The sequence below is a fragment of the Schistocerca piceifrons genome, chromosome 9, assembly GCF_021461385.2.
Source record: "Schistocerca piceifrons isolate TAMUIC-IGC-003096 chromosome 9, iqSchPice1.1, whole genome shotgun sequence".
NCBI lineage: Eukaryota > Metazoa > Arthropoda > Insecta > Orthoptera > Acrididae > Schistocerca > Schistocerca piceifrons.
The window spans coordinates 138,788,872-138,807,638 of record NC_060146.1 but is presented as its reverse complement, the minus strand read 5'-3'; the positions used below and the strand labels follow the sequence as shown (position 1 = coordinate 138,807,638).

The following is an 18,767-nucleotide window of genomic DNA, read 5'->3' as shown; positions in this document are numbered from 1 at the left end:
TAAAACATTACTTGTGTTCAATTTTAGATTGTAATTTAAATAATACTTTGTGTTTCATAGTGGAAACTTTTGTAGATAATTTGTCTCATTTGCTGATTAAGATGTATTTTAGGTTCGTTTACATTCCTGGAGTGTAGATTTAACATAAAACATTACTTGTGTTCAATTTTAGATTGTAATTTAAATAACACTTTGTGTTTCATTGTGGAAACTTTTGTAGATAATTTGTCTCATTTGCTGATTAAGATGTATTTTAAGTTCGTTTACATTTCGTTAAATGTAATGTCCACAGTAGGAAACCCAGATTCCTATGACGAGAATGGTGATCAGTGTTATGTGGGGCCAAGTAGCTCTTGAAATTGGTAGAAATAATAATTACATTTCATTAAACTTCATAGGGTACTGCTTATAGTACTATCACCAGAATCGTGTAGCATTAGTATCACCCAATATGTTTCTCTACATGTGAATCTTCACGACTAGCTCTGTACCTCACACGTAAGTGACTGGCAAATTGCTCATCGAACCACTTTCATTCTATTCCTCTAACGTTCCACTCTCGAAAAGTGTGCAGAAAAAATGAAGAAGAAAATCTTTCTGTGCAAGCTCTTCTTGTTGTTTTTCTTTATTACACTGATCACTTCTACGTATGTAGATCGGTGTCGATAAAATATTTTCGCATAAGGAGGAGAATGTTACCAATAGAATTTCTCGAAAAGATCTCGCTACAACGAAAACCATCTTTCTCTTAATAATTACCACGCCAACCTGCTTATCATATCCATGACACTTTCTCCCATATTTCGTAATTATACAGAATGAGCCGTCCTTTGAACTTTTACAGCTTCCTGCGTCAGTCTTCTCTGGTAAGGATCCCATATTGAACAACAGTAGTCTAGCGTAGGATGGACAAGCGTAGTGCAGACAGTCCCTCTAGTAGACTTGTTGCAGCTTCTGATTGTTCTGGCAATGAAACACAGTCTTTGATTCGCATTCACAAGACTGATAACTTCTGAATCCCTACTACCTGTCAATAGACCGTTTACGTCAAGATAAGTCATAATGTTTGAACACAGTATGTGTTTCAAAATTCTAATGTAAATTGTTTTGTAATTCATTGGATTACTCCTGTTTCCTTTCTTGGGTTTTGTTGTGGTCTTCAGTCCTGAGACTGGTTTGATGCAGCTCTCCATGGTACTCTATCCTGTGCAAGCTTCATCATCTCCCAGTACCTACTGCAACCTATATCCTTCTGAATCTGCTTGGTGTATTCATCTCTTGGTCTCCCTCTACGATTTTTACCATCCACGCTGCCCTCCAATACTAAATTGGTGATCGCTTGATGCCTCAGAACATGTCCTACCAACCGATCCCTTCTTCTAGTCAAGTTGTGCCACAAACTTCTCTACTCCCCAATCCTATTCAACACCTCCTCATTAGTTATGTGATCTACCCATCTAATCTTCAGCATTCTTCTGTAGCACCACATTTAAAAAGCTTCTATTCTCTTCCTGTCTAAACTATTTCACTTCCATACATGGCTACACTCCATACAAATACTTTCAGAAATGACTTCCTAACACTTAAATCAATACTTGATGCTAACAAATTTCTCTTCTTCAGAAACGCTTTCCTTCTCATTGCCAGTCTACATTTTAAATCCCCTCTACATCGACCATCATCAGTTATTTTGCTCCCCAAATAGCAAAACTCCTTTACTAGTTTAAGTGTCTCATTTCCTAATCTAATACCCTCAACATCACCTGACTTAATTCGACTACATTCCATTATCCTCGTTTTGCTTTTGTTGATGTTCATTTTATAACCTCCCTTCAAGACACCATCCATTCCGTTCAACTGCTCTTCCAAGGCCTTTGCTGTCTCTGACAGAATTACAATGTCATTGGCGAACCTCAAAGTTCTTATTTCTTCTCCATGGATTTTAATACCTACTCCAAATTTTTCTTTTGTTTCCTTCACTGCTTGCTCAATATACAGATTGAACAACATCGGGGAGAGGCTACAACCCTGTCTCACTCCCTTCCCAACCACTGCTTCCCTTTCATGCCCCTCGACTCTTATAACTGCCATTTGGTTTCTATACAAATTGTAAATAGCCTTTCGCTCCCTATATTTTACCTCTGCCACCTTCAGAATTTGAAAGAGAGTATTCCAGTTAACATTGTCAAAAGCTTTCTCCAAGTCTACAAATGCTAGAAACGTAGGCCTGCCTTTCCTTAATCTAGCTTCTGAGATAAGCCATAGGGTCAGTATTGCCTCACGTGTTCCAATATTTCTACGGAATCCAAACTGATCTTCCCCAAGATGGGCTTCTACTAGTTTTTCCATTCATCTGTAAAGAATTTGCGTTAGTATTTTGCAGCTGTGACTTATTAAACTGATAGTTTGGTAATTTTCACATCTGTCAACACCTGCTTTCTTTGGGATTGGGATTATTATGTTCTTCTTGAATTCTCAGGGTATTTAGCCTGTCTCATACATCTTGCTCACCAGATGGTAGAGTTTTGTCAGGGCTGGCTCTCCCAAGGCCGTCAGTAGTTCTAATGGAATATTGTCTATTCCTGGGGCCTTGTTTCGACTCAGGTCTTTCAGTGCTCTGTCAAACTCTTCACGCAGTATCATATCTCCCATTTCATCTTCATCTACATCCTCTTCCATTTCCATAATTTTATCCTCAAGTACATCACCCTTGTATAGACCCTCTATATACTCCTTCCACCTTTCTGCTTTCCCTTCTTTGGTTAGAACTGGGTTTCCATCTGAGCTCTTGATATTCATACAAGTGGTTCTCTTTTCTCCAAGGGTCTCTTTAATTTTCCTGTAGGCAGTATCTATCTTACCCCTAGTGAGATAAGCCGCTACATCCTTACATTTATCCTCTAGCCATCCCTGCTTAGCCATTTTGCACATCCTGTCGATCTCATTTTTGAGACATTTGTATTCCTTTTTGCCTGCTTCATTTACTGCAATTTTATATTTTCTCCTTTCATCAATTAAATTCAATATTTCTTCTGTTACCCAAGGATTTATACTAGCCCTCGTCTTTTTACCTACTTGATCCTCTGCTGCCTTCACTACTTCATCCCTCAGAGCTACCCATTCTTCTTCTACTGTATTACTTTCCCCCATTCCTGCCATTTGTTCCCTTACGCTCTCCCTGAAACTCTGTACAACCTCTGGTTTAGTCAGTTTATGCAGGTCCCATCTCCTTAAATTCCCACCTTTTTGCAGTTTATTCAGTTTTAATATACAGTTCATAACCAATAGATTATGGTCAGAGTCCACATCTGCCCCTGGAAATGTCTTACAATTTAAAACCTGGTTCCTAAATCTCTGTCTTACTATTATATAATCTATCTGATACCTTTTAGTATCTCCAGGGTTCTTCCATGTATACAACCTTCTTTCATGATTCTTGAACCAAGTGTTAACTATGATTAAGTTATACTCTGCACAAAATTCTACCAGGTGGCTTCCTCTTTCATTTCTTACCCCCAGTCCATATTTACCTACTATGTTTCCTTCTCTCCCTTTTCCTGCTACCGAATTCCAGTCATCCATGACTATTAAAATTTCGTCTCCCTTCACTATCTGAATAATTTCTTTTATTTCATCATACATGTCATCAATTTCTTCATCATCTGCAGAGCTAGTTGGCATATAAACTTGTACTACTGTAGTAGGCGTGGGCTTTGTGTCTATCATGGCCACAATAATGCGTTCATTATGCTGTTTGTAGTAGCTTACCCGCATTCCTATTTTTTTTATTCATTATTAAACCTACTCCTGCATTACCCCTATTTGACTTTGTATTTACAACCCTGTATTCACCTGACCAAAAGTTTTGTTCCTCCTGCCACCGAACTTCACTAATTCCCACTATATCTAACTTTAGCCTATCCATTTCCCTTTTTAAATTTTCTAACCTACCTGCCCAATTAAAGGATCTGACATTCCACGCTCCGATCCGTAGAACGCCAGTTTTCTTTCTCCTGATAACGACGTCCTCTTTCTTGGGTATTGGTGTGTTTTGTACATTTTTCCAGTCTTTGGGTACGTATCTCTCTACAAGCGAGTGGTTGTGTATGATTGCTAAGTATGGGGCTATAGCATATGCTGAGAGAAACCTGACTGTTAATAAATGTGAATGGGAAGATTTGCCTTTATTAAGAGATATAAGTTTTGTCACTATTCAGAGGATATCTACTTCTAGGCTGTAATCTAGGCAGCGGCTCTTGATTTGTATTGTGGAATATCTGCTTTGTCGTCTTTGTTGGAGGAATTTAGGTAAACAGTATTTGGTAACTCCTCTTAAGTGGCACCATTGTGCAATTATGGTATTGCCTTTGTTTTGCCAGTGGTGTACTTTGCATGTGACTAGAATCTTTTTGAATTTTCTGCTGATTTCTAAACAGAATTTCATTGTGGAAACTCTTAAAAGATCTCGTATTGAAGTTGGCATTAAATTCCGAGTTTCTGTCAAACTTCGCCAATCTTGGAGATTTTGAGTTTTTTTTAATTGGGCATCCCTTTTTGTTGCTTCTGCAACTTTCTTGGCTTTTTTAGTGTAGGATGGGGTTTCACTTCCGTCTCTTCTTAATTTATTTGTTATAAATGTCTCCATTGATGTTGATACTATTTCTTTGAATTTCAGCCTTGCGAGGTCATGACTTGCATAGTTCGGAAGGAATGGAAGTTGTCTCTTAGAAAGGCATCATGCATATTTTTATATGCTTTTTAAAATAGATATAAAATAATTGTCGGATAAATTTCGGACGATGTTTTATGCCTACCACCGACTTTAAACATGTAATTTCGTCGACGTATTAATGGTGTATTGAAATCACCATCAAGTTACGTGTGAGGTACGAATTGTAAATGGGACTCAAGTATTCTTTGAACTGATACGAAACTGCATCATCTAATTCGGGACTATTCGGCTGTAATGTGTCAGCAAATGCATCAGCATTTAAAAGTAGTAATTTTGATAAACACGACACATACAGCATGCAATTACATTGTCATTTTTCTTTTGAAGACGTTACGTGTGCTAAATTTGAACCAAATCGAAGTAGAACATATGTAACCAACCATTGCCATGTACATATTTTTTCGTAGTGTTAGTAAGGTCTAAACGGACTTCAATTAGTTTAAAATATTTTCCATTGTCCATTACTCTGTAAAAGATTTTATCCATTGTTCCACGACCAATGTGGCTTCATCCTGGGGAAAGTTCCTCATTCATTTTTGTGAACAATGACTTTTAGATTGTACGTGATTGTGAAAAGAGCCTTACATGTCAGAACATACCAGTGAACTGCTAATGTTGGAGTGTCTGAAGGTGACTGTCTGCATCAGACCCTATTATGGCTTTGGTATGTAGACATAGATGGTCATAATGTACGTATCAAAATTTTATTGCCCCAATCAGGTACCTCCTTACATCTACTGGATCTCTGGGTGTGTTGTCATCGTGTTACACTGTGGAGTAACATCACTATCAGTGGATTTGCCTATATAAGAATATACAGCCTACAGTTGCAGGTTAACTTTATCGTTTACCTAGGTTTCAATGTTAGTAATATCATATTCTTCAGAACATAGAATATTATTCAAATGTTTGTCTAAAACAAGCCATGTCCTAAGTCACCTTTATAAAACTTGATGCATAACCATAAGGTTTTGTCACTTCTATTAAACAAGCTGTTGCAGGTTCACTTTAAGCACATTGTATGGCCCTCGTTGACAAAACCTTATGGTTATGCATCAAGTTTTATAAAGTTGACTTAGGACATGGCTTGTTTTAGGCAAACATTTAAATAATATGGTATGTTCTGAAGAAGACATTATTACTAACGTTGAAACCTAGGTAAATGATAAAGTTCACCTGCAACCGTAGGCTGTATATTCTTATATAAACAATATCAGTTGCTGTCGCTGCATAAAAATGTTAAAAATTATGGGATTTGCCTATGTTTACCTCCTGTGGATATTCTCTGATGAAAGTACAATGTTTTGGTAGCTAAAATAACGCCTCATATGAACCCGTCTCTCTGTTGCTTCTTTAAGGGGAGCCAGAGGTGCCTATGCTGCCCATGTTAAAATCACTAAGTTTGAGGAACATTTATGAATAAACTACCAAATAGAAAATTTTGAATTTTTTTTACATATAGAGTGGTTTAGTATTGCAGTTATGACAGAGGGATTTTGGAGTATCTTTTCTAGTTTCCTTCCAATTATTTTTTTTATTAATGACCCAAATTTTTTTTCAAATAATTGCTTTATAATAAACTGAAATGAAACTACTGAACATATTGCCAAATGGCTGTGTTACAATGTAAGTTTGACCTCTAGAAGTGCTGTATAAAAATTTCATCTCTCTAGCTTGAGTGGATTTTGAGAAAATGTTCCTTATATTCGAAAAATTCTGATTTACGGGAAATGGCTATCAGAGTTTCTCATTACATACCTGCACTATAGGATGGATTATCAGGGTCTTCTTCTTCATCCTCCAACAGCTTCATCTTCTGTCTTCTTTTCTGGCCTGTCGTTCCATCACACTTCATATGCCTTTCTCTTCTTTCTGCTCCTCTTATCCTTTCTCTGTCAATATTTCTTAGTACTCGTACAGTGTTCACCCCAGCTGTAAATCCTAATGCCTTCAGAACTTCACACTTCATACTGTTCCCTTGGTTGTAGGTTGCTATTGCATCATAAATGCCAAAGTGCAGTGTTTTTATGTTTACAAACACCCTTTTAGGAATCACTTTCCAAATCAAATTGTTTATGCTCTCATTAGGATTCTGCGTCTTTCTGTGTAGACATTTGTGTAACAATTCTGGCTGTGCTCAGTCATGAAAAATTGGTTTCATTGCATTTATCACAGCTGCTGGCAAACCATGTTTGTGATCATAGTCCGTTTTTGCATTATATTTGCACCAGGAATCTTTTGGGCACAGGCTGTGTTGAGGGTATTCATTGGAAGAGGCAGTATGCTTTTTGCATGTCACTAACATTACTAGTATTTTGCCTTACATCACACCCATAGTATCTCTGTAGACGTTCAATCACCTCATCAGTAAGCCTGCCTCTCCCTCCTATTGTCTTTCCATCACTGAGCTTACTTGAACCCAAAGTTTGTTTGAGCCTTCGAAGCCGTGCACCCATACGCTTTTGCACGTGCCCAATGCATTCCAACTTTTCAACTACAAATTCATTTCCATATGGTTTCAGTTCCTCTATAGTCTTGAAACCTTTGGAGTCACCATCCCCAAGGTAGTATTTGTACCTATTTGTACCTAACGTTGTATCTGGGAATTGAACATTCAAAAATTTGTTTCACTCCATCCACTTCCATTGCTCCACTTGATCCACTAAAATTTGCCTCACAGGTTCCACTGTGCTCTCCTTTGATTTTATTTTTGCACCTACAATGTTTTGATAATATTGCAACATCTATCACTTTTGCACTATCACCACAAGTAGCAGTTACAACCCCATTCAGGGATTTATGACCCCTCTTTTGCCAGGAACCATCTAATGCCACTACGAAATCCCTAGAACCACCGTTCATTTCTACAGATTCCTCCACTGCTTCCTTCATGGTTTTCAAAGCCACATCTTCAACACAGTATCCTACCAGTTCACAGTAGTACCCAAATTTGCTTGGAGGCGATGGCAAGTTCATAATACCACAAAACAGTTTACCAGCAGCAGACCCTTTTCCAATGGATCGAAGACCATACACAAGTCGAACATTCACATCAAACACTCTAGATCGTCCATTTTCACCAAAGAGACTGGCATGTGAATTGTAGAAAGTCACTTGATACTTGCAACATGCACAGTTTATCTTCATCTCACAAGCTAAACCAAAGTGCTTTGTTATCTCTAGTCCCACTCCTACACTTGAACACATTTTGCACAGAACACTTTCTTTCACCACAGAAGATAATATCCAATATTCAGTACTTCGTTAATATCATCACTGTCACTAACATATTCACGAAATCTGTCATTTCCACCAGTCAGCTTCTTGCTAGAAGATGTCACAGGGCTATGGCCGGCCATGTGTTGCTTAGCAGAAGAACACACTGTTTCAATAATTGTAGTATTGCAACTTGGTATTAGTGTTAATTTTCTTTTCCCTACGTTCTCCTCTTCTTATATACACGGTTACTAAAACGTGGCGTCATAACCAGAACAACGCTTTACACAAGAAGTATAATACTATCAACAACAGGCGCAACACTGAACTAATTCGAAACAGTAAACAGCAAAGAGACGATGTTCCGCGTTCTTAGCGCTTCATTTGTCACAGAAAACTATGTAGCCAACCCTTGCACACTCGCTGTATGCGTAACATAAGGCGTGCTGTATGCGTAACAGGCCGAGAAAATCCCAAGCAGTTTGCCAGGAAGTCACGAGAGGGTGTTAGATGCATTCAGCGGCCGCCCATTTCCTCTGCAGGCGTGGGGGAAAATGGTAATAACTCCACTTCTAGGGCGAGTAGAACAATAATTCAAAGTTTACATTAAAGAAGAATGTTCCAATTAATTTTCGGTAGCAAAAAAAAACTCGTAATTTTTTGGATTTGACCACCTCCGGCTCCCCTTAAAGAGGCCCAAAAGTTCTATTAATGCAAGTACATTTGCTCATAATTTGTAACCTGCATTGCAGACTATGCCGTACACCATGCCTTCATGGGGATGTTTAGAGATCTTTTGAGACCTAGCGTATGTTAGTGTAATTGTTATTTCCATAGTTGAACTGTTATGAAAATATTTTCTGACACAATTTTTTCCACTTTTCTGCAGTATTAATCGTGCTGGTATGCTGAACAGCAATGCTGCCGGTGACAGTGGCAGTTCAGTTACCAAAGTGTCTCTGGCTGCAGTATCAGAGAACAGGATACAGAGCATCACCATGCAGCAAGCATCCTGTGGAAATAAAACTGATATAAGACATCTGGCACACAGGTGTGACATCTGCAAAGAGACGTTCAGCCAGTTGCAGGATCTGAAGGAGCACACACACGTGGACAGACGTGAATTGTTGCATTCGTGTAACGTGTGTAGCAAAATATTCAAAAGAAGAGACACTTTGGAGAAGCACTTCCGTCTACATACTGGTGAACGCCCATACTGTTGTAACTTTTGCAACAAGACATTCACTCAAAGCAGTACTTTGAAGGAGCATTCACGGCTGCACACGGGTGAACGCCCATACAGCTGCAGCGTTTGCAGCAAGGCATTCAAATCGAATAGCCATCTACATAAACACTTTAGACTACATACAGGCGAACGCCCGTATAACTGTGGCGTTTGCAAAAAGACATTCAAATCAAATAGCCATCTACGTAAACATGTAAAGCTGCATACAGGCGAACGCCCTTACAGTTGTGCCGTTTGCAACAAGACATTTGTAACAAATACTAACCTGAAGATGCATGCACGGTTGCATACTGGCGAACGCCCCTACAGCTGTGGTGTTTGCAACAAGACATTCAAATCAAATAACCATCTAAAGTTGCATTCAAGGCTACATACTGGCGAACGCCCCTACAGTTGCAGTATTTGCAACAAGTCATTCACGCGAAGTGATCTATTGAAGCAGCATTCACAGATTCATACTGGCAACCGTGCTTAAATCTATTGCCGTTTGCAAAAGGCAGTCACAAAAAGTAATACTCTTAAAGAACATTCGCAGCTGTACAGTGTTGAATGTCCTTATATTTCTTTTGTGTGTTGTAACAGATTTTTGCAGCTGGTTACCAGAAGGTCATCTCGCAGCTGCTCATTACAGAAAGACAACAGAACTGCATTGTTTGTCAAAACGAGCTCTTAATCATACATTGATACATATTGGACAGCATTCCCTTCTTCATAAAAACTGATGTCCATATACTTGTTATATGTTTGTGAAGAGATTTAAAACCAGCCACAGATTGGAGAGGCCCTTAATCTGCCACACAAGCCACATTTGCGGCATGTGTGTGAAGACAATGAGTGTTCTTAAAGGCTTGAATGTACACCTGTGATTACATCCTGACACATACTCTAGTCACTGTAACTTACATCATATGAAGTTTAAGAGGGATTGTGAAATTTCTCATCTAGGATGATTCTTATGACTGCTTTTGCTATGAGAGTTAAGTCGTGATTGAAAGCTCACTTAGAGGTATTTTGGAGGCACACTTACTCTGGGATATAATCGCAACTGCAATATCAATGTACTATTAATTTTTATACAGCACAGATCATGTAGCTTAATGGACATCAAACTTCATCCCACAGGTCGCATTCAACCCAACTCAAAGTATTCATGCGGCCTGTGGTTCTCAGCCATATTTTATAATGACACTATCTGATTACCTAGCGTGGCCTTGGTATGCATTTATTCCAATCTTCTATTAGTCCATCTCCTTCCACTCTCGTTATCCATCTCCATCCTTTCCCCTCTCTATTCGTCACCTCCTCCTCCTCCTCTATCCATCTGCTACCTCTCTATCCTCCTCCTCCTCCTCTTCCTCCTCCTCTATCCATCTGCTACCCCTCTCTATCCTCCTCCTCCTCTATCCATCTGCTACCCTTCTCTATCCTCCTCCTCCTCCTCCTCCTCTATCCATCTGCTACCCCTCTCTATCCTCCTCCTCCTCCTCTATCCATCTGCTACCCCTCTCTATCCTCCTCCCTCTATCCCCTCCTCCTCCTCCTATCCATCTCCCCCTCCTCCTCCTCCTCCCCCCCCTCCCTCTATCGATCTCCTCTTCCCTCTCTATCTGTATCCTGTATCCTCCTCCCCCTTTATCCATCTCCTCCTCCCCCTTTATCTGTATCCTCCTCCCCCTTTATCTGTCTCCTCCTCCCCCTTTATCTGTCTCCGCCTCCACCCTCTGTCCATCTCTTCCTACTCCCTTCTCTCCCACATTATTACTCCTAAGCAAATACGAGGTTACTGGGTCTCACTCCCATAGTATTTCTTTCAATATAGTAAGTAGTGTGTGTAGAAAGTTTGGTCGAAATCGACCCAGGGATTCAGGAGAAGATTTTTGCCCATAGCTTCGCCCATGTATGTGAACGTCCAATAGATTTCACATATTTCACAGATATTTGTAGACATAGCTCATCTATATCTCTAGCGAATTTCGCCCTGCAGATGTTTACGCTGTTCTATCTCTTGAATGATGTGTTTTACAATGTTACAAATTTATAGGTACATTCAGCAGCATATGTTGATACTGTGTGTGAAATGTGTTACAAATAGTTAGTAGCAAAGAAGTTATACTCATGCATGATGCGGCAGTTTTTCGTGCGTTCAATGTTTGACCTCATATTCCTTGAACTGTGTGTCATACAATGTTGTAATTTTGCAGGTACATTCAGTGATATATGTGAATACAGTCCGCAAAATGTGTCGCAAATACTGTTAGTAGTAAAGAAGTAGTAAAATAAAAGGTCACGCCTGATGCGCTAGTTTTACTGTATAAACAGCGAAAATGTACTAAGCGATAAACCTTTTATTCTTTTATCATTTTGTGAGGGTTGACAGCGAGAAAAAGTGCCATTAACGTTTGAAATTTTGTATAAAGTTTGTTGCAAGTCATTAAGTGTTCTCGAATAATGGATAAATAAAGTCTGTGTGTTTACAGGTCATGGACTACATTTTTTCTTTCCATCCCTACCATCACGCCTTTTATAGATTGGTGGTACTTACAACAGCGATTTCTTCCAGGCAGTAAGTGATATGCATACAAAAGTTGTTTGAAAACGGTTTCGGAGGGCCTTTGGAACATACTTACTTAGATCCATTGTTATAGTAAATATGTATGCAGCTAACAATAGCAAACGAATCCCAAAACGCCAGCTGGCCAGAGTGGCGAAGCGGATCTAGGCACTACAGTCTGGAACCACGCGACTGCTATGGTTGCAGGTTCGAATCCTGCCTCGGGCATGGATGTGTGTGATGTCCTTTGGTTAGATAGTTTTAAGTAGTTCTAAGTTCTAGGGAACTGATGACATTAGAAGTTAAGTCCCATATTGATCAGAGCCATTTGAAAACCATTTTGAACCAAAATGCCAACTAACATCAAGATTCTCAAGAGTGTAGTTTTCGTGCTCAGTAACAAACGCAAGTTCTTACAGAGACAGAAATATTTTTAAGATGTGCTTAGTTTTAATTGAAGCTCGGAAGATAACCATGACCTAAGTAAAGCTGGTCGCTTACCTCAGGGGCAAAAGGTTAAGTAGAATGGTTAGAGGCTGTAACAGGCAGAGTGTTGCCTTGTCCATCTTCTAGTACTAACAGGCATGTGCAACCAATGCCGATTAGCAGCTATGGTATAAATTTTGACACACAAGTAACATGGATTCCTAAATGAACATTATAGACACAGTATGTATTTATAGCAAGGAATACGAAATTAAATTTAAGACCTTTGTAATACAACACAATGAATAAAACAATAATGTCATTCAGAAAATAATGTAAACGTTTTTGATCATGTCTCATATTCCATAATGCAATTAAATATCAGTGAAATTATTGTTAGTTAATCATTTAATCACATGTCCACATAGACAGCACAAGAACACATCGTCAGGCAATCACAGAGTCACAACTTTGTGGGCACTGAGGGAGGCAGCAGTCCGAAACAGAGAATGATCGACACAAAGTGTAACAGTTTGTTCTGACATTTAACGATCAGTGCTTGGGATGGGGAGAGGGGGATCGGAGACCAACTTGTCACTTCCTTACTATAAATTGTCCATTGGACGCTTGTTAAGTACGAATTTATGTAGGTTATCAAGTAACAATAAGATTCATACATATGAAGTCCAAGATGCCATGCATTAATGCCATTGTTGGCTCTTGAGCAAGGAGTTTGACGACCACTGACTTAAATGTATTGTGGGGATGGTCGACGTGTTGCTGTAAAATGCTGGAGTGACTCACTCTTACAGTTACATTGGATTAAGTATTGTAATAGCTTTGTTTCAAAGACGCAATTAACAAAGTTTTTTGTTTATTCTTACCATGTGGCAAGTTTGTCAACATCCCTATGTCTGTGATCCAGTTTCTATAACAGTACCATCATTGTCAGTATGAGTCATAAGTTGAAGGAAGTAATAAGTATATATTATGTCTTTGAATTTTGTTAGGAGCGTCTTTCATAATGCAGTTCATCCTTCTCTGTCCTTCCTGTGGTCATTTGAGCCTTAAATCTCTGTAGGCAAGTAGTCTTAAATACTTGAGAGGTGTGACTGATCGAAATCCAGTCGTTTAGTGAAATGGTATTGTATCTTTTCATGTATTACCTTGCATTACATTTCAGTAAAGAATGGGCATTCAACTTCTCCTTGGGAGCCAAGGGGTTCTATTAGCAGCAGTGAATTATTTTCCACTCATCTGATTGCAAACAGTGGTTGATCTGCCTATTGACATCTGGTCATAGTAGTGTGAGTCATTGTTCCAGATGATTCTCAGTTTTGTACTGTAGATTCATTGCTAAGGAGTGAAAGGGGGGGGCTGTGGGACAATGTGCCTTTTCAAGCAATATTCTAACCTACTGGCATACTGAGAATCTTGAAGAAATATAGCGCTGATACCTCTGCATTATTTGCAACATTATTTCGTATCCGTAGCTACAGAAATACACATGACAAATTCAGGTGTGGATGCTAGTCACGCACAAATATGCTATTAGTAGTACCTCCTCAGAATAGTGGGAACATGGCGTAAAATAGCTACTAAAAGTCACATTATGTGCAGCATTATTTCATATTCATAGCTACAGAAAAACAACACGAAAATAATAAATTTAGGTGTGCATCTCCATTAAGCACAAATGTGCTATTACTAATCCTTGTGACAATACTTTTGCCGGCCGGAGTGGACGAGCGGTTCTAGGCGCTACAGTCTGGAACCGCGCGACCGCTATGGTCGCAGGTTCGAATCCTGCCTCGGGCATGGATGTGTGTGATGTCCTTAGGTTAGTTAGGCTTAAGTAGCTCTAAGTTCTGGGGACTGATGACCTCAAAAGTTAAGTCCCATAGTGCTCAGAGCCATTTTTTGTTACAATACTTTTTTGTGTTAATTCTTGTGATTGAAGGTCTGGGGGACTTCAGCTGTTCACTCATGTAAGAAAATGGAACGCCTACAGCTAAACAATAAATGACACCGTGACAGCTGTAGTTGTTTCATATTCGTACATAGCACAATACTGGTAATGTGGTATAATGTGGCTACTAAAAATTCATCTGCAACCTAGGCATCAACAGAAATCAAAATTAAAGAGAACTGAAAATTCTTTTTTATGTTCTATGTATAGGTCTGATATATGTCCTTCACACTTGTTCTTCTGAATATCATTCGGTCTAATTTTGCTTCATCCACAGACATCATATTCATTTCTCTGAGTTAAGTTTCCTCCGTAATAAATGTTAATGTCATTGCAGTATAGGTTGTGACTTTGTTGACTTCGATTCTTCCATGATTAAATGCCGACAGCTGTCAGTACAGGTGTCATATAGATAGGTGTGACATGTTGACTACCTATGAGGTCACTAAAAGTGGGAGAAATTTGTCTTGATGCGTCACAGTGAATCCAGAATAATCATAGTGGTGCAATAAAAAGTTTGTACCAAAAGTGTTTGGTCAATGCAGGATATAATATTAAACATCCTCCAAAACCTCTCTCTATCGTTTGCAACTGACCCCAAGTATCATTCTGTCACCACACTACTTCCACAGGATCCCCCCGGCCGGACAACATAACAACAACAGGAAGCTGACATTTGTGCGCTGTAGCTTGTATGCAACTTCACGTAAGCGGTTACCTTCGAAAACGATTGAGCTTTGCCAGCACAGAGCTGAATGGAGAAAAATCGATGTACTGTTGGTGAATCCCAAACTATTAAAAATTTAATAGAGTCTAACGTGCATCATATTAAATTGCTAAACAGATATGTCTCAGTAACTGTGATTTTAATAGTTATGATGAATATCGTCTACCTCTAGAATAAACAGAGAATGTATCTGTATAATTTATGAATCATAATGTTCAACAATGTGTTACAGTGGACGAGTAATGACACTATGCCCCAAATTTGCAGACTCTAGTGTAAATGAAGTAAATCTTTTGTGTTATTCAATATGTACATTTTTTGAGAAAATACGTGCATATCTAAATGATAAACAGCATTACTTGTATCTTATGGAAAAACTGCCAAGTAAATCCTGTCATTCATTTCCTGTACTTTGTGTGGAACAGCCATGTGTTCCATCTGTTTAACTACAACGTCCACAGAATACTCATAAAGAGCAGAAACTTGTTAATATAATATTATGTTATTGTTATCGAACGACTAATGTACAGCAGCTCAAAATGACATAGTCAAAGCTGCTGGTGGCATAACAGTGGGAAGGAGCACATGAATCATACACAGGATGTCCCAGTAGGATCATCTGAAGGAAGAAAGCCTAGTAAACACAGTATCTAATATGCATATCTTAAGAGCTATAAGCGTTTCTTCATCTTAAAGACTCTGAATCAAATTTCTTGTACTTCAAGCTCTTTGCTTTCCACATGTTGTGAGGAGAAGAAAAAATTGCCCATTAAATGTGGGCTCAAAATGCACGCTTAAAGGCTATGAGCACTTGTTCAGTGGAAGAGATGTGTTTCACAGTAGCGAAAATGAACGAGTGCTCAGAGCTCTTAAGGTATACACGGTAGAGCCAATGTTTACTAGACTTTTTTCTCTCGGTGATCATTCCTGACATATTGACCATTCATTCTTAGACACATACAGATTGGAGCAAGTACCATGATCTCTAGTGCCATCCTGAACCTCACCATGTTTCTCCCACCTGTTATACCGTCAATGTGGTGATAGCAGGTTCATTTTCATAGCAATACAGAGAATCTGACTGCAGGCGTACGTGGAGTACTGTAAAGGGATGGTGAGGTAGCAAGCTGTCGGTGAGATGTCCTACTCAGGCACTGCCCCTCCACATGATCTGGTGGCTGGCGTGGCATCCTACTTAACGGGCTCACCCTGTCTTTTGCATAGTGACATAATTTTTCTAATTTTCTTCTTATTCGGCTTCCTCTTTATTCTATATTTGCCCATGATGATGCAAAGACTATTGAAGCTAATTTTTTTATGGAAACATACATTAAAATAAATTTTAATAAGATGATCACTATCTTCCTCAGTACTTGATGACTGGATTATTGGTCAGATCCATACTTACAAGAGGGGTGTTTAGTATAATTTTCTGCACAGTTCCAGTATAGTGGCGGGAATATCTCTCTCTTATGTCATGATCCCAAGGCTCCTCAGACTACTCAGCATTGTGCTATGCATTAAGGATCGAAGTGTCACAAATTGGCGATACCTTAATCAATAAATGAATAAACGAGCGCTAAAAGTGGCAAGTGTGGTTACACACTTTCCTCTGACGTAATAACTAAATTCAGCAAATTGTGGCTTACATTGGAGCGCTTTGAGAATGTGGCTATGGCTTTACAATGGGTTGACAAAGGTCATGGGATAGGGATATACACATATGTAGATGGCGAAAGTATTGAATACGCAAAGTATAAAATCCCAGTCCATTGGCGCAGCTCTTGTCTGTACTTACGTGATTCATGTGAAAAACTTTCTGACATGATTACGGCTGCACGATTGGAATTAACAGACTTTGAATGTGGAATGGTAGTTGAGCTAGATGCATGGAACATTCCATTTCGAAAATCATTAGGGGATTCAGTATTCCCAGATCTACAGCATCAAGAGTGGAAGAAGAATGCCAAATTTCAGGCATTACTTCTTACTGTGCACAACGTAGTAGCTGACGGCCTTCACTTAACGATCGAGGGTAGCAGCGTTTGCGTAGAGTTGTCAGTGCCATCAAACAAGCAACACTGCATGAAATAACCATAGTGTTGCTTGTCCAATAGCACTGCAGAAATCAACTTTCCACATCACATTAGGTCAATGGGGTGAAATTTGGTGTTAATGGGTTATATAGGCAGACAACCGATGCAAGTGGCTTTGCTAACAGCACGACTTCACCTGCAGTGCCTTCCCAGGGCTCGTGACCATAACAGTTGGACTCTAGACGACTGGAAAACACTGGACTCATCAAATGAATCCTTGTTTCAGTTGGTAAGAGGTCATGGTAGGGTTCGAGTGTGGTGCAGACCCCACGAAACCATGGACCAAGTTGTCAGCAAGGCAGTGTGTAAGCTGGTGGTGGCTACATAATGACGTGGCCCAATTTTACATGGAATGGACTGAATCCTCTAGGCCAACTGAGCCAACCATTGACTAGAAATTGTTATGTTCAGCTACTTGCAGACCATTTGCAGCCATTCGTGGACTTCATATTCTCAGACAGTGATGGAATTGACACCAGGCCACAATTGTTGACAATTGTTTTTAAGAAAATTCTGGACAATCCGAGCAAATGATATGACCACCCAATCGCCCTACATGAATGAATCCCATCGAGCGTTTATGCGACATAATCGAGAGGTCAGGTCATGCACAAAATCTTGCACCTCGAAGACTTTCAAATTATCAGTGGCTGTAGAGGCAGCCTGGCTCAGTATTTCTGCAGGGACTTCCAACAACTTGCCGAGTCCATGCCATGTCAAGTCGCTGCACAACACTGGACAAAGGGAGGTCGGACACAATATTAGAAGGTATTCCGTGACTTTTGTCATCTCACTGTATGTTACAGCAGGAAACACCATAATCTGTTACAAAAGCAGTACAGATAATTTCTTCATAAAAAATTCCAAGATAACCCATTGTGTGAGTGGTGATATTATATGTGGAATTTGCAGTCTGCCTATCTCTTATATGCTTATGTTTTCTTTGTTTTGTAAAATGGTTTCTAATCAGTAACTCTGTTTCTGTTTGTAGCTGAAGTTGTTTGCTGTTTCTGGAACGTCTGCATAATTATTCCAGCTTTCAATGTGCTCTGTTCATTTTGTCACTTCTGTCTCCCTATTTAGGGCCATAAAACTTATGAATAGTTTTCTGCTTTATCTGTAACTTTCTCAATGAAAACCGGAGTTTGGGATCTACGGCAGTCTCTTCTTTGTAGAGGATATTATGCGCCTCAGACCTTTTAATGAGGTTATAATAAGTCATAATAATAGGTCTCATTTACCAAGTTTTTGTTTTCGTGGTACCAGTTTTTCTCATTAAGACACTTAACCTTACAATAATGTTCAATGACGAAAAAAAAATCGCAACAGCATGAAAGATTTGTGCGTCATAAATGAGTTAGTAGGTGTGTTTCTATATCTGAAAAATGATGTGTATTACAATTTGATTTCAGTCACATGAGTGTAGCGCTAGCAGTGCCACTATGACGATGCAAATCAAATTTGCTTTAAATAAACGCTGTACCCGTCGTGAAAGTTTGTTACCTTTGAGATTCAACGTGGTGACTTGATGTTAGTCAAGAATGCCTTTAAGGTGACAAAGATGCCATTATCAACACCTCACTGAGTTTGTTTGAGGTCGTGTGTTAGGGTATAAGAAGCTGTATGTTCCTTCTGCGATATTGCAGAAAGATTTATCAGGAATGTAGCCGCTGTACGTGATTGCATGCAGCTGGTGGTCATGAGAATGTACAGTACTAAGAAGACCGAGCTACGGACGACCGCATCTCACTACTGAGAGGAACGACCATCATGTTCAGTGTCGTTGCTCGGGTGTATCATACAC

General features: G+C 39.3%; 1 protein-coding gene across 6 annotated transcripts in view; it reads left to right on the top strand.

The window, feature by feature from the left end:
* LOC124717375 (zinc finger protein 501-like) overlaps positions 1 to 18,767 on the top strand; it is a 442,600-nt gene that overhangs the window by 329,547 nt on the left and 94,286 nt on the right. The window contains exon 8 of one of the 6 annotated variants that reach the window (XM_047244216.1): positions 8,838 to 10,529. The exons of 4 other annotated variants lie outside the window; for them this stretch is intronic. In XM_047244216.1, the coding sequence (XP_047100172.1) occupies positions 8,838 to 9,669 (832 nt within the window). In that variant the 3' untranslated portion in view covers positions 9,670 to 10,529. Of the gene's footprint in view, positions 1 to 8,837; positions 10,530 to 18,767 lie in introns of those variants that run through there. One more of the 6 variants, XM_047244218.1, reaches the window with a different exon arrangement.